At 39.4% G+C, this 24,976-nt stretch overlaps 2 protein-coding genes and 1 long non-coding RNA gene across 4 annotated transcripts in view; 1 reads left to right on the forward strand and 2 right to left on the reverse strand.

Annotated features, from left to right (window-relative positions):
* LOC127952565 (uncharacterized) overlaps window positions 1-24,976 on the reverse strand; it is a 299,397-nt gene that overhangs the window by 245,040 nt on the left and 29,381 nt on the right. The window contains exons 1-4 of one of the 2 annotated variants that reach the window (XM_052551188.1): window positions 20,081-20,216; window positions 18,768-19,082; window positions 18,346-18,666; window positions 18,130-18,201 (exon numbers count right to left, since the gene is read on the reverse strand). In XM_052551188.1, the coding sequence (XP_052407148.1) occupies window positions 18,130-18,201; window positions 18,346-18,666; window positions 18,768-19,082; window positions 20,081-20,141 (769 nt within the window). In that variant the 5' untranslated portion in view covers window positions 20,142-20,216. Of the gene's footprint in view, window positions 1-18,129; window positions 18,202-18,345; window positions 18,667-18,767; window positions 19,083-20,080; window positions 20,217-24,976 lie in introns of those variants that run through there. The other variant, XM_052551189.1, reaches the window with a different exon arrangement.
* The window catches only part of LOC127952563 (uncharacterized), a 30,270-nt gene continuing 17,454 nt past the window's right edge, over window positions 12,161-24,976 (reverse strand). Inside the window, exons 7-10 of the mRNA XM_052551185.1 lie at window positions 24,569-24,655; window positions 24,332-24,360; window positions 23,830-23,898; window positions 12,161-12,742 (exon numbers count right to left, since the gene is read on the reverse strand). Coding sequence (XP_052407145.1) covers window positions 12,512-12,742; window positions 23,830-23,898; window positions 24,332-24,360; window positions 24,569-24,655 — 416 coding nt within the window. The 3' untranslated portion in view covers window positions 12,161-12,511. The remainder of the gene's footprint in view (window positions 12,743-23,829; window positions 23,899-24,331; window positions 24,361-24,568; window positions 24,656-24,976) is intronic.
* Window positions 12,655-14,648, forward strand: LOC127952634 (uncharacterized). The gene is made up of 3 exons (XR_008153001.1): window positions 12,655-12,715; window positions 14,156-14,403; window positions 14,535-14,648. It is a non-coding gene; the product is annotated as an uncharacterized LOC127952634 (long non-coding RNA).

Here is a 24,976-nt window from a genome sequence, read left to right on the forward strand (position 1 = left end):
GTAACAATTTAAAGCAGCATTTAAATCTCCATAGAGAAAGTGATACTTGCAAAGTGTCCAATGTGAGCGTGGCGTGAGATCGGCGTCGAGCTTGTGAGCTTTGCGCGGTGTTCCTTTTGAAAACAGCGGGCGTGTGCCGGAGGCCATGTGATGCGCGTGCACGCTGCGCTGGATCTTGGCGTGAGCGTGGAGCACGTGGTCCTTTGTTCTGTCCTCGCGCGGTATTTGAAAGGTTCAACAAACAATGTTCCAGAATTCGTCTTCCTTGTGTGGAGAGGCGAATAGTCGAATAAACTTAGTAAAGAAAAGAAACAACAAAAACGAAAGCTTCCATAGGAGCCATTAAAATGGCTTTTTCTCTCAGCCCCTGTGCTGAGGGGGGGCTTGCGCTATGAGCGCGGCCTAAGGCCGTGCGGAAGCAACGTTGGTCGATGCAGGAAGGAAGGGAGTCAGCGTAAGAAGAGAGGGCGGACCTTGTTGGGTCGATTCTTATAGCTTGAAATGGTCCCCGCCCCTTTTCGCGTTAACAGCCAATGAACGTCCGCGATCTGAAGCGGAGGGAAAAGTTCCTTTGTCTCTGTGGAGACAACCCCGTGGTGATCTAGGGCTTTTCCAGATTTCTAGCAATTTCGTAATTCCAGATTACATACATTTTTCAGTACTTTGCTCTAGATAAATGGGCTTGTCAGAACATGACGATCACAACGATACTAAACATAATATGTATAAGTGATCAAAACATGAAATTACATTCAAAATGCAGAATTACACATATTTAAAGATTTGATTAACACATGATAACACTGCAGATCGTCCCAATTTATATGGGAAACATCTAATGTACCAAAAAGGGAATACGTAAAACATGTATAAAACATAAAAACATAAAGTTAATGAATACATTCCATAGAATGCATTGTTCAAAAGAAGCCAGTGATTTGGCTTCTCTCCTGCCCTGTGTGGTCGTAAACTTTTACGACCTGCAAAAGTGGGGGTTACATACACATGACCATTTGAGAAAGTTAAAGTGAGGAGAGACATTTCCTAAAGTATAAGCTAGCAACTTATACTCTTCACATAACAAGAATTAACCATTTTATGCAATCCATAAACATTTAAAATACATATTAATAAGGACTTACAAAAGTAAGGAACTTTACGAAAGGTTTCCTTTGTCTCCAGTGTGTTGGAGGAATTTGGGGGGGTTTTCAGGTCTCCTTTGAAGCTTTGCATGGGTATCGTAAATAATTTAAGTCCAGCCAGGCTGGCGCCAGGCCAGGCAATTAGTGCAAAATGGGTTTCATTTGGAAAATCTGAATTAAACACATGAATCAATGATCTGCATATCCGTTACACCTCCCCCTTTACGTCAGATGAAGTCCCTGTGTGGACATCATCGGACGGCAATCATCAGGATGGGCAGATGACAAGTGAATCGTGATGGTCATGTAGCAGGTGGGTCATGATGGCAGGTGGTTCCTGAAGCTGAGGATTCAGCTTGATGAGGTTCGGTGTTGTCTTTGACTTGGCGTCCCTTTTCCGGGGATTCCATCTGAGACCTCCAGCCACAGTTGTCGTGAGTTTGGCTGTAGAGGTTTGCATCTCGTTGAGTATCCTGTATAGGATGAAGGTCATGCCAAGAGTCAGGGCGGGACCAATGATGGTGGAGATGCACTGTGCAGTGTCGGCAGCAGTCCAGGCTCGGACCGCAGATGACTGGTTCAGAATGGGCTGTCGAGACAGTGCTTGGAGGGCTGTGTCGACAGGAGTAATGTCAATGTGTTGGGTGGTACCTTTCAGTACTTGGTCAAGCAGGTTGGCACGGGTGGCGGTGTCATGCTGGTCATAGGTCAGCGTAGCTGAGCGCACAGGAGTGTTGACGAGCCATCTGTTACCCACAATCTCTGCTTGCGTTTCTGTGACTTGTGTACGAGGCTTGGCTTCGGCAGGGCAGCGTGTATCGCTGACCCAGGGTTGCAGCTCGCAGATTCCTTCAGAGTTGTGTCTGAGGAAGGGTTTGCTAAGTCAGAGATAATGAATGTCTTTGGACAAAGGACACATGTGCATGTTTGGGGCCAGGTACAGCTGTGTGTCGCTGTCATGGTAGGCCACCACATTTGGAATGTGTGTTTTGGTGTGGGTGTTGCTCTTCCACATCCTGACACTGACAATGTCTTTAGGTCTGTAGACTTGGCTTGACTCGCTGATGGGTTGGTTCAGGAGCACGTTCACTTCTCTCGGTTTGGGGTTGACGTGCCGTAGGAAGGCGCTATCCAGAGAGTTGGCCAGGTGTATGTGTAGTAGGTCAGCTGGCATGGTGATGGTGTAAGACAGCACAGTTAACACAAGGCTTAAGGGTATCATGTACGGTGGGGTTAGGCTGTCATTGGAGGAGCTAACCTCCCGCAGCATGTCTGTTGTTAACACTGTAAACAGCTGAGTCTGGGTAAAGTCCTTCTGGAAGACAGTAAACAGTGGTTTCAAGGAGTTTACGGTCTGATTCGCTGCATTGACACTGGACATAACAATGTTAAACATTCTGGCGGCAGCAGCGGCTCTAAGGAAAGCTCCCGGGAACTGTTTGGAGCGGTGGTGGTGTCCACCTAACTCCATTTGTGTAACCGTCACTTTCTCATGTTGGCTGAACAGGTGTTTGACATCGGCCTCAGTGTGAGTGAGGGAGTCCTCTCTCCATCGGAACCTTGTACAGCTGTATTCGGTTACAGTGCTGGGGTAGTGTGCCCTGTCATCGGTAGTCAGGAGTCTCAGCGGTTTTCTCGGTGGCAGCTGTCCTCTCTTTGGCTGACAGCACGGCACGGCAAACCACAGCAGCATCCTGGTACAGATAATAGGGAGAGAGAGAGAGAAAGGGGAGAAAGAAACAAACAAGGCCTGTCTTTGGTTGGACAGGACAATCTCTTTGCTTCGTGGGCGGCGACTGGGTTTAGCTCGCCCTCGCCCATGTTTTGCCACATCTTGCTGCTGGCATGACACTTGCTTCAGTGTTTTGTCAGTGGCTCTGGTGCTGCGTGGTGCAGCACATGCTGCGTCATGGAAATATATTGGCATTATCCCCCTTTTGCTCCGTGGCATTACAAGCCCTGGCATTGTGATGTCAGACGGTGCACAACCCACAATATTGTTCTGTGCACGCAGCATGGTTTGTGTATCATGTAGTGGTCTTTGGTTGCCAGTGACAGTAGACTGGTTGCCAGGGTGGATGGAGGGGTCTGAGGGGGGTAAAGCAAAGTCATTATCGAGTTTTCAGAAGCACGCATGTCCGCTATGTTGGTCTGTGTAGACAACGGAGCCAGCGTAAGCGATTCTGAGGTAGGCAGTTTAGCTAGTAAAGTTCTTATGCTGTGTGTAATCACTTCAACCTTGAATGTGGGTGGGTGGGTTGTGAGTGACCACAGAATGTTGATTAGTGTGCCAGTTTTGGCAAGGGTGTCAGTGTGATCTTTAAAGTCCTTGTCTAGACTTGGTAACTTCGAGTGTCCTTTTACCTTCTTCCAGTACACGATCACATTGTGTGTTTTTGTGATGTTATCACATTGCTGGAACAGGTGTTGGTGTTTGACATGCTTGTTTGCAAGTGTGAGTCCGAGTTCCACACATTCAGGTGAGGATTGGAAGAAACCCAGCGTGTGGTGTAAGGTTTGATCACATTGCAGGTTGAGCCGAACAGCGACCCCTTTGGTGTAAGCTGGTACCACCGTACCCTGTTTGTTGACTAAGGTACAGAGGCATGAACTTGAGCCTGTCGTTAGGGCGTTGTACTCATGGCTGGCTGCTGGGGTTCCGTGACCTCTGTGACCTGACCGTCTGGCTCTGTGGGAGTTCCCGTGACCTCTGCGACCTGACAGTCTGGCTCTAGCAACCTGTGTGGCTGGAGAGAAAGAGGTTCTCGCACTTGAGCAAAGTCTTTTAGTTGTTTGAAGTTCAGAAAAGGGTCAAAGTGTTCTAGCAGGTCTTTGTCGATGAGCAATGTATGAGTGTTCATTGGTGGGACATACATGGGATGTATTAGACTCATCGGAACGATTGTCAGGTGAATGGAAACATCCTGTTCAAACTGGATGTCATTCTGTCTGTACACCTGTACATTCAGTTCATAAGTTTGAGGTGTAAGAGTTCGATCTTGTCTCTTAGCTTCAAATTGGAGTCTTTTGAAAAGGTGAGATGAGATCACCGTCAGGTTTAATCCTGTGTCGATCAGGTCTTCCCTGTTGACTCCTTTTCGGCCCACCCCCTTTTTGACAAGGCTGCCCAGGAATGTTGGCATCAGGGCAGGTGTGACGATCGGTGGGTGGTGAGGACCGGTCTTGTGTAGCTCGCTGCGAAGGCAGGTAGTCAAAACAGCATTTTCTGGTACCTTGTGTTTGTGGTACCTGGTGTGAGGACCTGTGCTGTCTCGTTCAGGGTGTGCAGCTGTTGACTGTGGAGCTTGGGTGTTGTTGTCACTTTGTGCTGTAACAGTTAGCTCTGTGGTCTGTAGATGACGGGCAGTGTTCTGGGTGCTTGGCTCATCTTCCTTGTGAGTTTTCATGTGAAGAAGCACTTTCAGCACCCTCAGGATCTCTGCTGTCTCAGACGTGGCTGCACTGTGTTGCCCTCTGCTGGCTTGGAACGGTATTGACTCTCTGTAAAAATGTCTGTGACTGTAGTGTTGTAGGGCGCCATCTAGGGTTAACTCCAAGCAGTGCTCAGAGACAGAGACTTTGGGTTTTTTCACAGTCTTTTCACAAATAGTCTTTTGCTTGGTGCAAGCTTTGTGGGCTAAGTTCCGTAACTCTTGTGTAGTCCTGTTACGGGGACACGCTGGGACTCTGAGATGAAAACTCCAACTGGCATGTAGGTTTGGGAGGAACAGAGTTTCTAAGTTGAAATCCTGTTCCATACCTGGTTCGTTGCATGCTCCGAAGTAGGTGTTTCGTAGCTGACTACAGAAAGTCTGTGGGTTTTCAAATCGGCCCTGTTTGAGGTCCATAGCAATAAGGAGCCCATGGTCTGAGTTTGGATCAGAGAATTCAAGAATCAAAGTCTGTAGCAGTTGCTGGTAGTACGCTTTGACAGTCTCTGGTTGACGATCCAGAAAGCAATGCACATCACGGCTGGCCGTGATTTTTAACAGGTACAATGTGTTCACATCTGTCACGTTGGCGACAGTTTGCAAATGAAAGTCAATGGCTTGTAAAAAAGCATGAACGTCATGCCCTCCTGCAGGATCTGGAATGAATGTAGAGATGCTTCTGGCTAGCTTGTGAAGTTCTCTGTGAGCAGTGCAGGGTTCGGTGACATGCGTTCTCTGGAAGGGTTCTCTTCCCTCCGTTGTTGACAGATGTTCTTGTAAGCTGGCTGGTGATTTCCTTAGAAGTGAGCTTACACCCCCTTTTCCAGCTCTGGGTTCTTGGCTGAAAGGGTTGGAGTGGCGGCCCGGGAGAAATTTTGTGGTGTGCGTTTCTCCGATCCAGCCACTCTGTAATCTGTGAGATTGTCTCAGTTCGGTGTGAACAGTGTCAAGTTCATCTTGGAGCTCATCTCTCTGCAGAGTAAGCTTGTTGAATTTAGCTCGGGCCGCTTGCAAGTGTGTTTTGCAGGCCCAGGTTTTATAGTCTCTTTCTTTCAGTTCAGTCTCTGCTCTTTTTAGGAGAGCGTCGCCTTGCTGGAGTTTTTTGTTGAGTTCTTTTCTGGCTTCTCTCTCCAGCTGTTCTCTTTGATCTGTGTCGAGGCGAAGATCTTGCAGGGCATTGTGAAGTCTTTCAACTCCTTTCTGTAGCTCTGGATCTGTGTCGTCCTCTTTCTCGCGCTGGTTCTGGGTCTCGAGGAGAAGCTGATCAAGATGACTCTGGGTTGGGGCCTGGTCCTTCCAGGCCTCCTCCGCGATGTTGCTCTGTTCTCTGAGCCGTGCCTGGGCGACGAGAATGTGAACTAGGCTTCCGAAGATCCTGGAGAGTTCTCTGTAGTAGTCGCTTTGGTTTGGATCGCGTGCCATCAGTTCATCTAGCTCGGTGTCTAGTTGCTCTGGGTGCTGCAGGTTACTGGCGTCCTTGGGCAGGAAGGGGGTCGTCACTGCTTTCAACCATGTCGAGAGGTGGCCCCCGTGGACTGCTGGACTGGATGCCTGGAACATCCTGATTCTCTGTCGGTGAGAGAAGCACATCACACACACACAAAAAGACTAAAGCAAGTTCGTTCTACGTTTAACGAGCTATATTCATACGGGCTGTGCCGTTTATGAGAATTTTGGGGCTAACTGATGCAAACAGTCAGACAGTTAAGTAGCCAATTAACTTGGGTCAACGAAGGACCTGAAATGGAGATTTGACAGGCAGTAGCCTAGCGGGTCGTGTGATGACACCGGCTGCTGGTGGTCGCTCTACTATTTAACTTCGTTGGTGGCTCCCAGGTTACTGTCTCTATGTGAAATGAAAGAAACAAATCACAACAGAACGGAGGGTAGAAAAAGATCAAAGTGAAACACAACACTTGAAATGAGATGAAAACAATAGAAACACCATGTGTTAGTGAGAATGAGGAGGCCTAAGCCTACTGCTAGGTTTTAAGATAGGGCCAACAGGTGAGTGGGCTATCTGGGTAGGAAACCTAGAAATATGGTGTGGCTTATAGAAGCAAAAGGGTTAAACACTTAAAATATATCCGGGGGAATATCTAATATTCTGTGGCTTATAATAAGTGGATTCAAACAGAATGGAAAAGACAGAGGTCTGTTAGTCGATTTAACAGGAGACTGCCACTAGATGGCTTACCTTCTAAGTGGGTCAAACCGTAGTTGACCTGACACATCTAGATTTCCACTATTAACAATTACATTTTAATTCAAATCATGTTTGAACCAAACTCAAAGTAAATGTAAACAGTCAAAGGCAGGGAACATTCTTTTGTTTCCCTGTAATAATATTCGCACGAGCAAAGCTGTAAATGCAAATAATTATTGAGAATTTAGACATCTAATTCAAATACATCACAGGGGATTATAAATTAGCAATCAGAGCGCATTATCTGAAATGGCCACAGGATGGCAGCTTTGCACTCATGCAAGCTGGAATCAGAAAGCAGGGTGTACCCTGAAATTTCTAACCCACACGTTCCCTCTGGTGTTTAGAGAGCGGAATTACAATTTCAATATGACTTAGAAATTATCTGATCGTTTGTCAGGTTGATTTTCTGCATCAAAAATCACAAGTAACAAACCAAAGGTTTTAATCTCTGAGGTGCTATATTAACATAGGTTGAAGGAAGGATCCGTTCACTTCCAAAACACAACTGTAATAAAAACAGGAATTTTCCAACTGTTGACTCCAATAAACATTTATCAAAATAGCACTTATGTTTTAGGTTTAAAAATCGGGTAGCTAAGCCAATCGGGTAGCTAAGCCAATTTTATCAATTTTAGACCAGGAGTTTTTATTGTTTATTTTTTTGAATATCATGTGGTTTACCACGAATTCAATAACGATATTTAATAAGCAAGGCCTTTTTAACTGAATCAGAGGAACATCGCTCAGGTTCAGATTTACATGTTGCAACTATTAAAAGATTTCTTTATCTTTTAATTATTCATATTAAAATGTTCTCACTGTAAAAAGATTTTGGTCTTTCTTAACAGGATACTTTTAACATTATACTGCAGTTTACTTTAATTAAAAATAACAGTGACTATACTGTTAAGTTTCTTCAAATATCTAGCGCGCTGACTGACCAGCTTTTTGCCTCAGTCAGTTGAGTGAGTTCGCATCTTGCGTCTTATCTCACAAGTAACGTTACATAATTTCATAGCGCACGTGCAGAAATTATTAAAAACCATATACACAGATTGATTGCTCACAAAACGAAGTTTGAAATGCCCGCGTTATCTCCACCAATTCTGTAGCAACAATGAGTTTTACAGAATAATTAACTCAAATGATATATAGGGAATTTGAATAATTAATCAGGAATATGATTAATTTATATCTCAGATGACAGTTACATTAAATTTGATTGATTATGAAAAATAGCTCAATTGCCTATACCAATAAATAATCACAGGGCACTGTAACTTACTCATTAATATGTCAATATTCCATTCTTCATATCAATTATTGTGATATCTCTTACTGTAAATTACTGCAAATCAAACAGTGGTATGTCCAGCAAACCACTGTTGACCTATCAATTTCCAATAAAGTTATCACGCCTTATAATTCAAGGAAAATTATTCTCTGGCCATGAAAATAGTATCCTATCCTTATGATAAATTTAGTTTCTAAATTTAGAGCTTGTAGCTATAGATCAGACATCTCAGTGACTCATAATGTGAGTGGGGTGGAGTCCAAGCCAATCGTCAGTATATGGGTTTTTAATAATTAAACTAGTAATACATCAAACTACAAATCACACAGAGTAAATATGCGTACGACAATACCAACAGTAAGCTTTATACAAGACATAACGGAATCCAAATAAAAGAGAGAGAGAGAGAGAGAGAGAGAGAGAGAGAGAAAGAGAGCGAGCGAACGAGAGAGAGAAAATGGAGAAAGCGAGAGAGATCACAGAATGAGCTCAGGTATGAAAATCATAGTCAGTAACTTTTGGAAGCCAACAACGATCAGATCATAGTAACAATTTAAAGCAGCATTTAAATCTCCATAGAGAAAGTGATACTTGCAAAGTGCCCAATGTGAGCGTGGCGTGAGATCGGCGTCGAGCTTGTGAGCTTTGCGCGGTGTTCCTTTTGAAAACAGCGGGCGTGTGCCGGAGGCCATGTGACGCGCGTGCACGCTGCGCTGGATCTTGGCGTGAGCGTGGAGCACGTGGTCCTTTGTTCTGTCCTCGCGCGGTATTTGAAAGGTTCAACAAACAATGTTCCAGAATTCGTCTTCCTTGTGTGGAGAGGCGAATAGTCAAATAAACTTAGTAAAGAAAAGAAACAACAAAAACTAAAGCTTCCATAGGAGCCATTAAAATGGCTTTTTCTCTCAGCCCCTGTGCTGAGGGGGGGGCTTGCGCTATGAGCGCGGCCTAAGGCCGTGCGGAAGCAACGTTGGTCGATGCAGGAGGGAAGGGAGTCAGCATAAGAAGAGAGGGCGGACCTTGTTTGGTCGATTCTTATAGCTTGAAATGGTCCCCGCCTCTTTTCACGTTAACAGCCAATGAACGTCCGCGATCTGAAGCGGAGGGAAAAGTTCCTTTGTCTCTGTGGAGACAACCCCGTGGTGATCTAGGGCTTGTCAGATTTCCTCAGGGAAATTTCTAGCAAGTTCGTAATTCCAGATTACATACATTTTTCAGTACTTTGCTCTAGATAAATGGGTTTGTCAGAACATGACGATCACAACGATACTAAACATAATATGTATAAGTGATCAAAACATGAAATTACATTCAAATGCAGAATTACACATATTTAAAGATTTGATTAACACATGATAACACTGCAGATCGTCCCAATTTATATGGGAAACATCAAATGAACCAAAAGGGAATACGTAAAACATGTATAAAACATAAAAACAGAAAGTTAATGAATACATTCCATAGAATGCATTGTTCAAAAGAAGCCAGTGATTTGGCTTCTCTCCTGTCCTGTGTGGTCGTAAACTTTTACGACCTGCAAAAGTGGGGGTTACATACACATGACTATTTGAGAAAGTTAAAGTGAGGAGAGACATTTCCTAAAGTATAAGCTAGCAACTTATACTCTTCACATAACAAGAATTAACCATTTTATGCAATCCATAAACATATTTAAAATACATATTAATAAGGACTTACAAAAGTAAGGAACTTTACGAAAGGTTTCCTTTGTCTCCGGTGCGTTGGAGGAACTTGGGGGGGTTTCAGGTCTCCTTTGAAGCTTTGCATGGGTATCGTAAATAATTTAAGTCCAGCCAGGCTGGCGCCAGGCCAGGCAATTAGTGCAAAATGGGTTTCATTTGGAAAATCTGAATTAAACACATGAATCAATTATCTGCATATCCGTTACACGAGGTTGAGTAATTCTTTGACAGGATGAAATGGTTTAGTTACCCAGATCACTGAGCTGCGCATGCGCTGCTTATAGCGCCGCTCTGCTGTGGAGGGAGAAACTTCAGTGAACGAGAAATACGAGTCAGTGCATTGCGTGAACGAGAACTATTCGTTCACTTAAAAGATTCGTTCAAAAAGAACGATTCGTTCACGAATGACACATCACTAACACACACACACCGTGGCAGTGATCAGTCATTACTCTTGAACCAGTGTGGTTTTAGACATGGAGAAGTACACTTTCATTGACGTATTTGAAAGAATCTTTATTTCTGTGTGCAGTTGTTTGGACTGAAGTTAAGCTTCATGAAAATCATTACATGACAGATGCAGATGATAAAAATGTGTTATACCTCATTCTTTGTGTTTCTGTTTAATAATCATTTGACACTCAGGATAAACAGGCAGATCCAGTAGTAATGAAAAGATGTATCAAGACTTAAGCTCTTAAGACCCTGCGGCCTCATGTGAGGACATTATATTTTTGTGAATTTAAACAAGACTTTGCAAAGTGTCTGTGTGTAAGTGCTGCTTATATGTGTGTGTAAATGAGGTGCAGGTGTGGCAAGGAGATTAGCTGATGAATGAGATGCAGGTGTGGCAAGGTGATAGTGATGCAGTGACTCATGGGAGATGTAGTTTGGGTGTGGTGCAACAGTATGAGAGGTGCTAGTGTCCAACTGATGATATGGTGACATCTGGTGGTTGATGGGTGGAATGGTCCTGAGTGGAGTACTGAAGTTCATGGGCACTCCAGCTAATGATCGTGACAGATGTCCTCCATGGAGGACATAGCATAGCGTATGAATATATTATATATATCATTTGTATATATATTATTCATACGTTATGCTTTGTCCTCCGTAGACGACTTCTCATATACAGAAACGTTTTCTAAAACATTGCAGTTTTGTTTGCATGTTTTGTGAATATAAAAATAAAATTTGTACAGATTACATTTTCCATTGTACTTAATGATGTACACCTCTGCATGCAGACACCCAACTGTGCAAATTCATTTATAGATTTAAAACCCAGTCCTGAACCGGGAGAACCATGTTCTGCAGAGTTCAGCTCCAACACACTTGCTTGGACATTTCTACTGATCCTGAAGACCTTGCTTAGCTTAGGTGTGTTTATTTGGGGTAGCTAAACTCCACAGGACACTGGCCCTCCAGGAGCAGGACTGAGACACCTAACATTAGCTCTTTACATTCAATGCATGTGATTTATCAATACCTATTACATCTTAAAATGTACAGCTCATGAAAAATACAAAAGCTCCAGATGGACAAACATTAAATGCCTAAACCAGTGTTAATAAACTATATCTTAAAAATAAATTTGGATTGGAATGGGAATAGGAAGTTTTAAGTAGCTGTAAAGCTTGAAGTGTGAAGTTTATTCTTGTACACAGATATGGGATATTCATGGCAATACACATGAAATTCATGTATTTATTTGTCATTTGAACTGATGTAAACAGCCCTTTCTAGTGGACAAGGGAATATTGTCGGATGGTTCGCACTCTGAAAAACTAGGTAAGCCCTTTCTAGTGGACATTAAGTGCTAAGGCCTTCATTGCTTATATAATGAAAGTCACTAGGATTTTTTGAGAAGGTAAAAGTCTGACCAGTTATACAGCAACGAGTCAGACGAAGATCTGAACTGAATTTGGTTAAACATTAAAGTTCTAGTCTGTGTCAAATCACTCTCATAATAAATAATAATAATGCTCAAATATATGTTGGCTTTCTCAAACCCAACAAAGAAGACTAGAAGAACTATTTGCACTGTATTTATCAGTGGGACAATATTCATACAATACTGTAACCTAGAAATAATTTAAAGGGGTCACTTTGCCCAGCTACATCTGATTCAAATATTATGCTAATTAACAGTGAGTGGTGGTTTCAGACATTATAGTGCTGCACTCTTATTCTGTCTGAAAGAATGAAAAGACCGCACTGAAGGCGGAGCAATTCGACCAATCAGATGAGAGGAGTGTTTCAGCTCAAGTGCGAAGCCAAAACAATTTTTTAATCTCAAATGAAAAAAATTAGAAAGTGAGCCAAAATAAAATTTTCCATTTGTTAAACTTCACGGAATAACGAATAAATGAGCCATTTTTCCATTTCTTGTTATTGCATTCTAAATAAGAAATTGTCAAAAAGTACACGGATCTGGCGCCTGCACAATCCAATCACGTTTGAGAGGGAAACAGCAAAATTGAGGGTTTCCAAAATTTTTCGTTTTTCCTTTTTTTTCCATCCACACGGAGACGCGTTTCTGTGAATACGCACAATTTTTTTATCGGATAGGCGTTTCTTCTCAGAGATCCTGTGTTTTGGAAGAGTGAAACCAATGTTTTTTTAAACCGGGTCCCAGAGTGGATCAATTTGAGGACACCGCCTTTGCGTTTTTGTTTGGACAGCGAATCATACTACAGCTAAAAAAAAGAAAGAAAAAAATGTTTATTTCATAATGATATTTTCCCCCTCATTTTAAATATTATTATACAATGATAGGATAAATCTTTGTGATTTTTTAAATGAAAGATCAAAAGGATTAACAATGCATATGAATTTGCATATGTGTCTGATTTTTGATGGTTCTTGTTCACAGAGGCATAAAGTTGACTGCAGTTTTCCTGAGCTCCAGCTTTTGTTCCTCTGATGGAAGCGTAAGTCACTTTATCATCACAGCGAACCTGAATCAACATCACAGTCTCTGTTTCAACCCACAGTTATTACAGAATGAGCTTTGAGCTCAATTCAAGACAGATTTCTATAAGAATAAAACTAATACAGGTCATGTTGAGGAAGATCAAGAAGTGTTTGCTTACCTTGTTCTTCTTGGAAATATTATTTATTGTACGCAGTAATAACCATAAGTCACTTCATCCGTCTGCACCAAAACATGAGTGAAGACTCATTATTTTACTGCAAATGTTTAAATCAAATATCTGTAAAAACTTCAGGTTCAGTGAAAATCTATCACACAAACATAAGGTTATGGAAAATTACCACAGCAACTGTTAAATATAAACAAATACGAAAAAAAAACCCATTAATAACTGAAGATTAATCATATTGTTCACTGTGATCAGGACGAATGGAAATGTTGATTGTGTCATTGTTTCCTTTATATTTCTTTCTATCTGTGAGCTTTAGAGCAGAAACAGTAGAAATACACTAACTTGTGCTGATCTAATGTGAGTAATAAGAGTGTGATATTTCAGAGTCAGTCTTCTGTGGAGCTTATGGTTATTAATAACTCATAGATCAACAAAACTCACCACAGAGTCATTAGTCTTTCTTCTGACATCTGAAAAATAATGACATGAGAACAGTTATGATCAAACTGTCTCTAATGCAGATGAAAATCAGTTTCTAAAAGAGTCTAGAAGAATTCTAGTGCTGGAATAGAAACATCATTTCTGTTAACTCAACATTCTTAAAAAACGCTGGGTTGTTTTTTCAACCCAAATGCTGTGTTGAGACCACTGGAAAGGACTTTGGGTTGTTTTAATCCAACTTTGGGTTCAAAATTTGTCTCTCCTATAATCCAGCGGGGCTGGGTTGGGAACATGGACGTGAAGGAGAGCACGCACGTAAGGGTAAGATCGTACGTCTCCAGTGCGAGCAGCCGCCATTTTCTCAGCGTGAAAGAAGCGAGAAGCGAGTGAAAGACATAATGCTAAGTAAAGATCCAAAGCATAAAGTAATCGTTTTGTTTACCCAGTTGTATGAAAGGCGGAAGGTTTTATGAAAGGTAGAAACAAATTAGCTTAACGTTATTTAAAAAATGGCGGATGCGGTTTTCGCCTCAGAAACGGAGGACTTAACGGCCTCATTTAATGTTACTGAACGGAAGAGGTACTTTTAATATAACGTTCGTGAATGTCTTATGGCATATTTACATAAGATTCTACTTTATCTGCACTTTTTGAGGCGTTAATAGACTGTTATGGTTACGGTCACACTCATTTTTTTTTGCGGTTAAACTGAATGTACGTTAGTCTCCTAAAGGAAACAGCATTGTGTAGTAAAGACGAGCATAATTATGTTGAGGCTGTTGAAGTGATAACTGTTAAAAGTATGTTTTACATGTAATATTTCAGACTTGTGGAGCTCGTGTCGTCATTGTCCCAGCGCCGAGAGTTAAAGACACAGAAGCTGTTTGTGTTAGAGTCGCAGACTGTGTGAGGAGGAGGAGCTGTTCTTCTGAAGAGAGGGACAGACGGGTTTAAGGAGAGTTAACTTCAGACTAACATCAAGTTATCTTTATTTTTACTAAGACTAAAATAATGTTTGTTTCTGTAGATGTTGGAATTCAGAGACAAGATAACTTCATTCTTATGAGACTGATGTGAGTTATTTTTTTTTTTTAGAAAATTAATGTTTCTGTTGTGTCCTTCCTGTTTACTTCACATTTTGATGCAACAACAGTGTGATTATATGTTCATATTTTATTGAAACGATTGATGTCCCTCTTTGCAGAACTCAAACTAACTGGAGTTAAGGGGACAGAAGTCTGCTTGTGTGAGGAGGTGGTTTTCTCAGCAGAAAGATAAGGCAAGTAGCAGTTTAAGGCAAGTAAACTTCATAATGTCATGTTATCAGTTATCAGTTGTTGTTTTTTTTACTAAGAGTAAAATGTTTGTTTTTTGTTTCTGTAGATCTATACTAAAAAAATAAAAAATGATTTTTTATATATATATATATATATATATATATGTATATATATATATATATATATATATATATATATATATATATATGTTTTTTTTTTTCTACACTGACGGAAATGGATATTTGTTCTATACCCTACTGAATAACTGGAAAAGGAGAGGCTTGATGGAGGAAATGGGGATTATTGTTTTACTGACTTTGATCCACCTGAGTTTGTGTGTGTTTGAATCACCTCAGGATTTGGTATGAATCCAATATTCCCGGGAGTTTCTTTTACGATGGTACAAGCCTAACAACGTGAAACAACCCGGGGGATTTGGCTATCCTCATTTAGGAAGTTTTTCACCTGTTGCTGTTGGAAAAAAACAAAATGGCTCGCGACAAAATGGCTCTATATTTAAATTTCGAAAGAGAGGACGGAAAGGAGGTGTTCGTCAGAAAATGAAAAAAAAAACTAATTCTTTCTAAAACTCCTCTCCCTATAATTTTTCTAACGAATGTACAGTCTTTAAGTAAAAAGATGGATGAGCTCCAAGCTATGGTGAAATTCCAGCATGACAACAGAAAAAAATAGTGCAACTATCTTTATGAACTGTATAATTATATAATGATTTACTTAGTATACATAATATACATGATCGATCCGTTGGCTGTAATCTGTGTCAGAATCGAGTTTACCGGGACATCGCAAGACATAAATCCCAGTGCTTTATTAGATGTAGCACTGTTTCATCCTTGTTTTTGTTTGTTTTATGTCAAAGTACTCTGTGGTGTGTTTTCTGTGCTTTTTTGGAGAGTTTTCTCATGCAAATGTGTTATTGTGTGTTTGTATTCATGCACTTATGACAGACTTTACTTTCACTTTGTTTTCGGTCATTTTCCAAAGCAATAGGCTATGTTAAGTAGTAGTTTAAAAGACTACTTATTGGTTTAATATGGGAGAGTTTGAAACAATCTGGGCACGGGGGTGGGACTAAGCGTCAATCATATCTGCCGCGGGCGTCTGTCTTGGTCTTTGAGGGTTAAGAGCTAAGATCAATCGTTATCAGGAAACTAGGCCCAGAACTTTACACACAGGCAAACACGGCATGTGTAACGCAGGAAAGCGCGTTACTATAGTCTAGTAAAGTAGTGTAGTTACCAATATTATTAGTGTAATGTGTACTTCGTTTCCAAAAAAAGTAATATAGTTACTGTAATCCGTTACTTTGTAACTCGTCACCCCCAACACTGATAGCATTCCCTGTGGTAGACAGAGACATTAAACAACCACACAAAGTGTTGTAAGTGCATCATTTGTAAAAACAATGTTAAATGCTTGTTCTGTGTTAGAAATGGAGTTTACACTCCTTCATACACATGCTCACATTCTTTCACACACACACACACACACACACACACACACACACACACACACACACACACACACACACACACACACACGTCTGTTAAATGTTATAATATCAATGTTAATGTTGTGGTTTATTTGTGTACTGTCATGCCAGAATAGTTGGTAACTAATTGTACATTTATTGTATAATAGTGTTTTCGTATATTTTATACAATATATACAATTGAACAAAGTACAATTTGATCTTAAATGTTCAATGCTTTATTAATTTTTTCTTACATGTTACTTTTTGACTTTTATCTTGTTTTAAACATTTTCCTTTTGATAATTATTATTTGTGTGTGAACGTGATTTTTAAAATGAACAATATTTGTAGGTTTAATGCCTAGCTCAATTTGGGTTCATTTTAGCCTAGCAGTGTTTCCCCACAGCCTTGCACTGAATTGGTGGCGGCACTCTGCGAGTCCATTTTCTTCCAGCAGGAGGCGCTAAGAGCGGCAGAGGAAAGGTTTTCTGAGCTCACAAACACTGCCTTACACCCGTTTGACACATACTCCGTCTGCAGTGCGTATGCGTTGCATATTTTTATACGCACCCATGTTAACGGATTGCAGCGTTCACATCGCACGCGGTTGCAGTCCGTCAGTCCGTTCCAGGAGCAGTGCAGCGATCGTTTACGCACCGAGTCTATTTTTGCTGTGCCGCATGCGCTGAATTAAAATGACATTGTTCGTGGTAAAAATTATGGAAATGCAGTCATTTCATAATAAATGTATATTAATTAAAGCCTAATGTGTTTCACACGCAACCCATGGGTTTTGGATGGATTTAAAACAAGAAAGAGAGCAACTTTGGAGAAACAAGGCAACATTATATATGCACTTTTATAGAGGCAGAAAAGAAAAGCTATTTAAGACCAGCAAATCATATTAACTTCAGTTAAAACATGCAGCTGATCATCTGCAGATCACATGTAGTGAACAAATAAAACAGTTTATCATTGCACATCTGTGTTCACTGCATGAAGAAACAACCATGAGCTCTGCTCTTCAGCACAATGGATGGAAACCAGAGAAACTTCAGCAGAATAAATCAACATTAGACTCGACTTACAAAACACATATAACTCTTCATTTTCATTTCTTTATTTCTGTGAAACTGCTCTTTCAGTTGAACTGATTGAATATTGTCAAGAGTATTCAATAAAACTCACAACAGTGAAAGTAAATCTGTGACTGTACCTTGTGTAGACGTTTCTGCTGGAGTCAATGCTGTTACTCTTTTAGTTTGATCTGTATGAAGAGCCAAAGTAGCTCTTCTGATTGGCTGAAATTCACTAATCTCTAAACAGTCCCGCCCACTACCTCTACAGATACACAAATCACTTTTGAACCGAATATCTCGGTGCAAAAGGGAGAGCGCGAAACTCGTCACTTGAAAGCGAAAAACAGTGTTTGAGCTTCATCGCAGCAGATTCAAGCAGCTGTAGTTATGTACTTTGTGTTTGTGTTAGAAAAATATACAAGACATTTCTGAGAAAATATTCTACAAGTGTGCAACTCTTATTTGATGAATTCACATACTGATTTGCGGATGTTCAACATTTCTCCACGACTTCACATTTCTTGATGCGGGTGTGTAAATGCGTTTTGCACCACATTCACTGCAGCAATTGTTTCATAAATGTGAGCGTACGAGTTTCTAAATGTGTGATTTGTAGAATAGGATTTGTGCACCTGCAATGAAGAATTTGAGAAGGTGTAACAGTTGTGTTGTGTTTGTGGGAGAGAAAAAAAGTCTACACGTTTGCAACTCTTAAAACATTTCTCTCTGTGACTTCAAATTTACTGATACACATGTGTGGCTTTTCTCTACAACTACAAATCGCACTGCCACAGGTGTTTAGTTGTTTTGAATCAAAAATAACTTCATAGATCTGTAAAGATGATGTTAGTTCAGATTCATCATACTGTTGAACATGACAGTCATGTTTTATTGAGTTAAGACACAAGATAACTCTTCACTGATGTGAGAAAGTCACTGATGCTGTACCTTCAGTGTCATCTGTGTTTGTAGTTGAGCGATGCTGAGAGTTTGTGACTGCTGTCGTTGAATCAGCTTGATCTGTAAAGATGATGTTAGTTCAGATTCATCACAGAACATGACAATCATATTTCAGTCACTTAACACAAGATGACTAACATTATCTATCATTATATTATCACATCTCAGACTCTTCTACATCTGATCATGAGATTGTTTTCTCACCTGAGATCTTGACAGTGTATGAGACTGAGGTCTGGACTTGATCTCTGTGAGTAACTTCACATCTCCACTCTCTGTTGTGATCTTCATTCAGGATTGTTGTCTTCAGAGAGATGATACAGTGATCTGGAGCTGATATCTGATATCTGGAGTCTGAGTTTGTCAGTTTAACACCAGCCTGATTCACCCAGAACAGATCAATTCGTTCAGAACGGATCAAATCATCACAAGAGACTCGAGGATATGATGAATATGAATACAACTGACAGGAGAGAGTCAGAGAGAGACCTGCACTGATCTCAGTCTGTGACGGTGATGAAGAGACTGAAACACAGAATAAAACACACATCTGACAATTCAATCATCACGAGAAGTTAAATGTAGAATTTGAACTTTTTAAAATGACCACATAATCATTAAATTACCATGAAGAACATGCAGATAAACACGAGCATCAGTTCCTTGTTGTTGATCATTCACATATTGTCTGCAGAAGTAAAGTCCACAATCTTCTTTTGTGACGCTCTTGATGTTCAGAGAGCAGTCAGACCCCAGATTCAGTCTCTCATGTCTCTCTGTGTCTGTCGTCTTTATCCCTCCAGTGATCAGTTCAACTGTCTCTGTATGTCTGAATCTGTTATAGATCCATGAAGTTGATTTACAGTCATGAAGAGCATTATTACAGGGCAGACGGACATCTTCACCAGAACTGATGAACACATGATCCACTTCACTGAGACCTGAAACACAAGAATTATACTATTATTAGAGTGATTATTATACTATATATTAATAAATGAAGACATAAACACACCATCATTAAAAGATTCAGATCATGCAGGTTTTTTTCTCATTTAAACAGTTCACCCAAAAATTAAAATAAGCCTGTGTTTAACTCACCCTTGAGACATCCTCGGTGTGTTTGACTTTCTTCTTTCTAATTTTCAGTTTTAGGTGAATTAACCCTTTAATGCAAACACATTCTCCAGAATAAAATATTTATATTATTAAAATATGAAATGAGATGAGATATTCCTGTGTATCTTCAGCATCATTTCTCCAGTCTTCAGTGTCACATGATCCTTGATAAATCATTATAATATACTGATTGATTATTATTGGTGCTCAGTTATTAATAATGTTTTCTATTATTATCAGTGGTAAAAACACTTATAATGTTCAAAAGAACAGCATTTACTTGAAATATAATCTTTTGTAACATTAGAAAGTTTTTTACTTTCAATTGAATGCCTATTTGCTTAATAAATGCATTAATTTCTATTAAACACACACACACACACACACACACACACACACACACACTGAATGGTAGTATAGTTCAAGTTTCACGTATTATTTCTCAAATGTACAAGTGTCAGTGACAGAACTTTTTGTAAGGTTTAGTCAAACTACAGCAGAACAAGAATAACAACAGAAATAAATAAGAAAGGGGCAAGTCAGAAGTTTAATGCAAACACACTCTGTTTAATTACATTTACATTTATCCAGAATAAACTGTTTGTCTTGATCAGAGAGCTGTTTGAATCACAAACACACTCTTAACATGAAGATAATTCAGCATCAGATGTTTGATTGTGAAAGTGTCTAGTTTCAGTGCGTTCAGGAATAATCCAGTATGTTCTGTTTGTAACACAATAATAAACTGATCATGTTCAGATGAACTCTTTCTCAGATTAATTCACTAACTGTCTTGAAGAGAAAACACAGATGTCTTTACCTGTGAGAAGTGAAGAGAGAAAGATCAGTCCCAGCAGACACAAGTGACACTTATCAGCCATCTTCTCTTTCTGTCAGTCTTCCTCTTCATTATATGATCTCAACTCTTTCTTTAAATACTCTCAGCTCTTCCTGTGCGTGTTCACTTCCTCTGATCTACAGACTGAGTGTTTAAATGCTGCTTTATAGTGAGATGATGCCAGTGCTGCTTGACTTTTCTCTTGGTAATATTGATTAAATATTATATGTATCCTATAGAAGACATTTGCATAAGTTTTCTAAATGTTATAAAAGCCAGATGTGTTTTGAAGTCCTCATGGTCTGATTGTAACTGTATGGAGAATGAGTAAAGATTATTAAACCGTTGACAGCTCGAGTGTAATGTATGTGCCTCTGGAGACCTCTGGGCTTTAAATAAAAGATTACTTTTAAAAATAGACCAACAGGTAAAATCCCACAATAAAGGAGAATCAAAGGAGTTAATGAATAATTGTAGATGGTGAGGGGAGTAACTGGCCATATGCTACGATGAGTGATAACAAAACTATATAAAAATAGTATCCTTAAAAGAAACCATTTCAGATGAGCGTCTGTCATCTCGGCTTTCTTGTCATTGTTCAGTAAAGTCTCATTTTGACTTCAGGGTCTCTGTGTTTCTTGACTGATTCTTCTGAAAACAACCCGAGTCTCTCCACGACAAGATCCACTCAAATTCAAGTAGTTTTCACAACTAATATGTATCTTCGTTGATGATAATAAAGTAATGTACAGTACACTTGTACTGTAATAAGAACAGTTCCTCAAGATAAACTTGTGGTTGATGTTCAATAGTAACAGCTCAGGCAGGTCATTCTGCAAACACCTCAACAGATTTAACTTTCTCTGGAGAGCTGAGCACAGACTGATGCTGCTTTTCTGTTGAACTCTGTTCCTCTTATGTTTACTATCTATCTAACCCTTACTATAACCATAAGCACTAACCTGGGAAACACAAGACTTTGACATGACAAGAGGTTGTGACACGTTCTTCAGTGAGAAGAGCAAACATGACCCTCGTCTCAGTCTCAGAGGTCATGTCCACAGACCGTCAGCTGAACGTCTGAAGCATACGACACACAAAACACTTCATGAGTTTCAAAGTCATTAATCATCAGGTCGAATTCTGCATGATTTCTGGGAGACGTGTGTGTCGCGAGACTAATGTGAGCCTGGAGCACAGAAGCAGTCAGAAATAACACTGGTATATTTGAAGCAATAGCCAACAATACTGTGTATGGGTCACAATTATTGATTTTTCTTACATGCCAAAAATCATTGGGATATTAAGTGAATATTGTTTCACAAAGATATTTTGTAAATTATCTACTCTAAATATATCATCACTTAATTATTGTACATTTATACGGAGTGTTAATGACTTCATTTGGATAACTTTAAAGGGGATTTTCTCAGTATTTAGATTTTTTTTTCATTGTTGCTTGCACAGTTCTGTAAATGTGTGAGAAAAAAAGAAAGACTCCCTGAATGTGTGAGAATTCACCCCCATCAGTCCAAACTGGGATCAGAGATCATCAGTTGTGTGTGGGTTAAGATGCCAGTTCTTCTTCTTTCTTCAAGCGAGTTTCTTTAATAACCTCTGCGGTCAAACACACTGAGTTCTCACAGCCAGCAATAACATGTTTCCAAACCTCAACAGTGAGATCACTGCTCTGAAAATATTAGAAAGAGATGTGACGTGCGGCCGAGTATAGAAACCCATTCTCTGAATTTATGCTCTGCATTTCACCCATCACAAGTGCTCACACACACACACACACACACACACACACACACACACACACACACACCGTGGCAGTGAGCAGACTCTACATGTCACAGTTTTACAGAACACATTCAGGGCTTTTCAGAGATGTCAGATGATTGGATGTTTCACCGTGAACATTTTCTCTCCTTGGTCAAAACAAAATGTCTGAAATTAATTTAGTGTCACTCTTATAGAAATATGATCATGTTTTTTAATTATCATTTAAATCAAAATTTTACATTGTGTGTCATAAATCAACATCTCAGGAAAATGTGGGGTTTTAAATCAAAATATGACTTTGTTATGAAACAAGATGTTGATTTCATACATGTGCTCATATGAGGAGACTGAGACACTAAAAGTATGAGAAACAACAAATGAACAGAGAAACAAATCATATTTCAATATTCTGTGAAATATTATATTTTATTATGAAATCTTGTCAATTATTAGTATTTTCACTACACTTTTTTTCATTACATGTTGCCCCAAAAACACTATGTAAATTAGTTTTAGTTTACAGATACATATAAAACTTGTTATGGTCATTTAACACACATTTTGGAGAAAAGAAAAACAATATTGAATCATTCTGTTATAGTTGAAAATCATCTTTTATGCAATCATCTTTTTAACCAAACCAAAGTTAAGTTAAAAAAAAATATTTCGCCATTTATTTATATATATATATATAAATAAATAAATGTGTGTGTGTGTGTGTGTGTGTTTATATGTGTATGTATGTTTGGCATGTTATGTTTTATTTGTCAATAATAAAACATAATATTACAAACAGCTGCTCAAATGATTCAAACACCAGATTATCAGAGCCTGTCCTCCAACAAAAAACTACGGTATAGGTCGTTTGTTCAAGCACTTTATTACGAACTATATTTACGTTTTAAAGTTAAGCGTCTGTCATCATGAAATGACGTATAACATCATTACCAATCAAAACGCACGTTTATTTAAATGCAACGGTGTGTGCTGTTTACACCGATCTCACAGTATTTCCTACATATTTTACTAAGTGGCTTATTCGTCCAAATGTCCACACCTAACCCCAGACCTAAACCTAACCCTTACAGAAATCATGCTAAATTATGATTTATTGAGCATATACCTTTTCGTGCACATCCGTTCCCTTGGATCGAACCCATGATAGCATGATTACATATCAAGGTATAACGCAATAATCTACCAACTGAGCTACACGAAACACAAATCACACTGCAAATAAAAGAGTACAAAACATTAATATGAAAATGACCTTTTGCTGATAGGGGCGCAATTGTAGTATACGCTCTGATGGGTAGTATTTCAGGGATTTGGACAAACGACCCATACGAGCGTATCTGTTGGAGGACAGGTTGGATTATCATTACTGTCTCATTGTGATAAACACTTACATCATCATGTAGCTTTGCTGTTCTCATAATTAGTGCAAGCTGACAGTTAATTAGCTGTTAATTAGATTAGATGTTAATTATATCCTGTTTTTTTCAAAGAAATCTAAATCTGGATCCCTGGTGGTCTCCGGATCCCTAATAACACAATAATCTGACCAGAATCAGCAATAACTATTAATAAATCAGAGCTGGTTTCTCAACATGTGATATTATTATAATGGCAGTGAATGAAATCATCAGGAGTCAAGGTTCATACTCCTCTGCTGATGTGGTTTCTGTATAATTATTTGTCTGATTTGTGATGGTTCTTGTTCACAGAGGCATAAAGTTGACTGCAGTTTTCCTGAGCTCCAGCTTTTGTTCCTCTGATGGAAGCGTAAGTCACTTTATCATCACAGCGAACCTGAATCAACATCACAGTCTCTGTTTCAACCCACAGTTATTACAGAATGAGGTTTGAGCTCAATTCAAGACAGATTTATAGAAGAATAAACTAATACAGGTCATGTCGAGGAAGATCAAGAAGTGTTTGCTCACCTTGTTCTTCTTGGCTCTGTTTTTTCTGCGCGCAGTAACTTCAGTATAAGTCACATCATCTGTCTTCTCCTAAACACCAGTGAAAATACATCAGATCAAGCTGTTAAAGACTCATCCATCACTACTGTGTGAAGAAGACTCATTATTTTACTGAGGATGTTTAGCTCAAATATCTTTATAAATTACAGGTTTAGTGAAAATCTATCACACAGACATGAGATTATGGAAAATTAGCACATAACTGTCAAATATACACAGATATGAAAATATAGATTAATTACTGAAGATGAATCATATTGTTCACTGTGAGCAGAATGAATGGAAATGTTGATTGTGTCATTGTTTCCTTTATATTTCTTTCTATCTGTGAGCTTTAGAGCAGAAACAGTAGAAATACACTAACTTGTGCTGATCTAATGTGAGTAATAAGAGTGTGATATTTCAGAGTCAGTCTTCTGTGGAGCTTATGGTTATTAATAAATCATAGATCAACAAAACTCACCACAGAGTCATCAGTCTCTCTTCTGACATCTGAAAAATAATGACATGAGAACAGTTATGATCAAACTGTCTCTAATGAAGATGACAATCAGTTTCTTAAAGAGTCTAGAAGAATTAGTGCTGGAATAGAAACATTATTTCTGTTAACTCTATGATTTCTCATTTTATCTGAAAAACTCAGATGTTTGGGATTTTTTTTGCCTGCTGTTACAGAATATGAGAAACAATTAAAACTCACCGGCTCTTTTTTTACGAATCAGCCAAAGAATCAGAGCAGGAAGAAGAAGAGCGACCGAAACACCGACAACAATCACAATCACAATCACTGAGAGAGAGACGATAGAGAGACACGACTGTATTACTGTGTTTAACCAAATATAGAGAAGTAACAGACTACCAATAAAATGATAAATGACACATTTAACAGCATGCAGTACTTATTGTGATTTTATGGTGAGTTTATTACAGCTGTGCTTGTTCTCTGAGCTGCTGACACTTCATGGTTCAGTAGATATAAAGACTACATTATCTGAAAGCTTACAGTAAAAATAGTCAATTAAAATGTATTAAACAGCTGGCCGAGCAACACTGTGAACACTGCATCAATAGTACAGTGTTATTAATACTGACCTTCTCTACGGTCACT

This window comes from Carassius gibelio, chromosome B3, assembly GCF_023724105.1.
Source record: "Carassius gibelio isolate Cgi1373 ecotype wild population from Czech Republic chromosome B3, carGib1.2-hapl.c, whole genome shotgun sequence".
NCBI lineage: Eukaryota > Metazoa > Chordata > Actinopteri > Cypriniformes > Cyprinidae > Carassius > Carassius gibelio.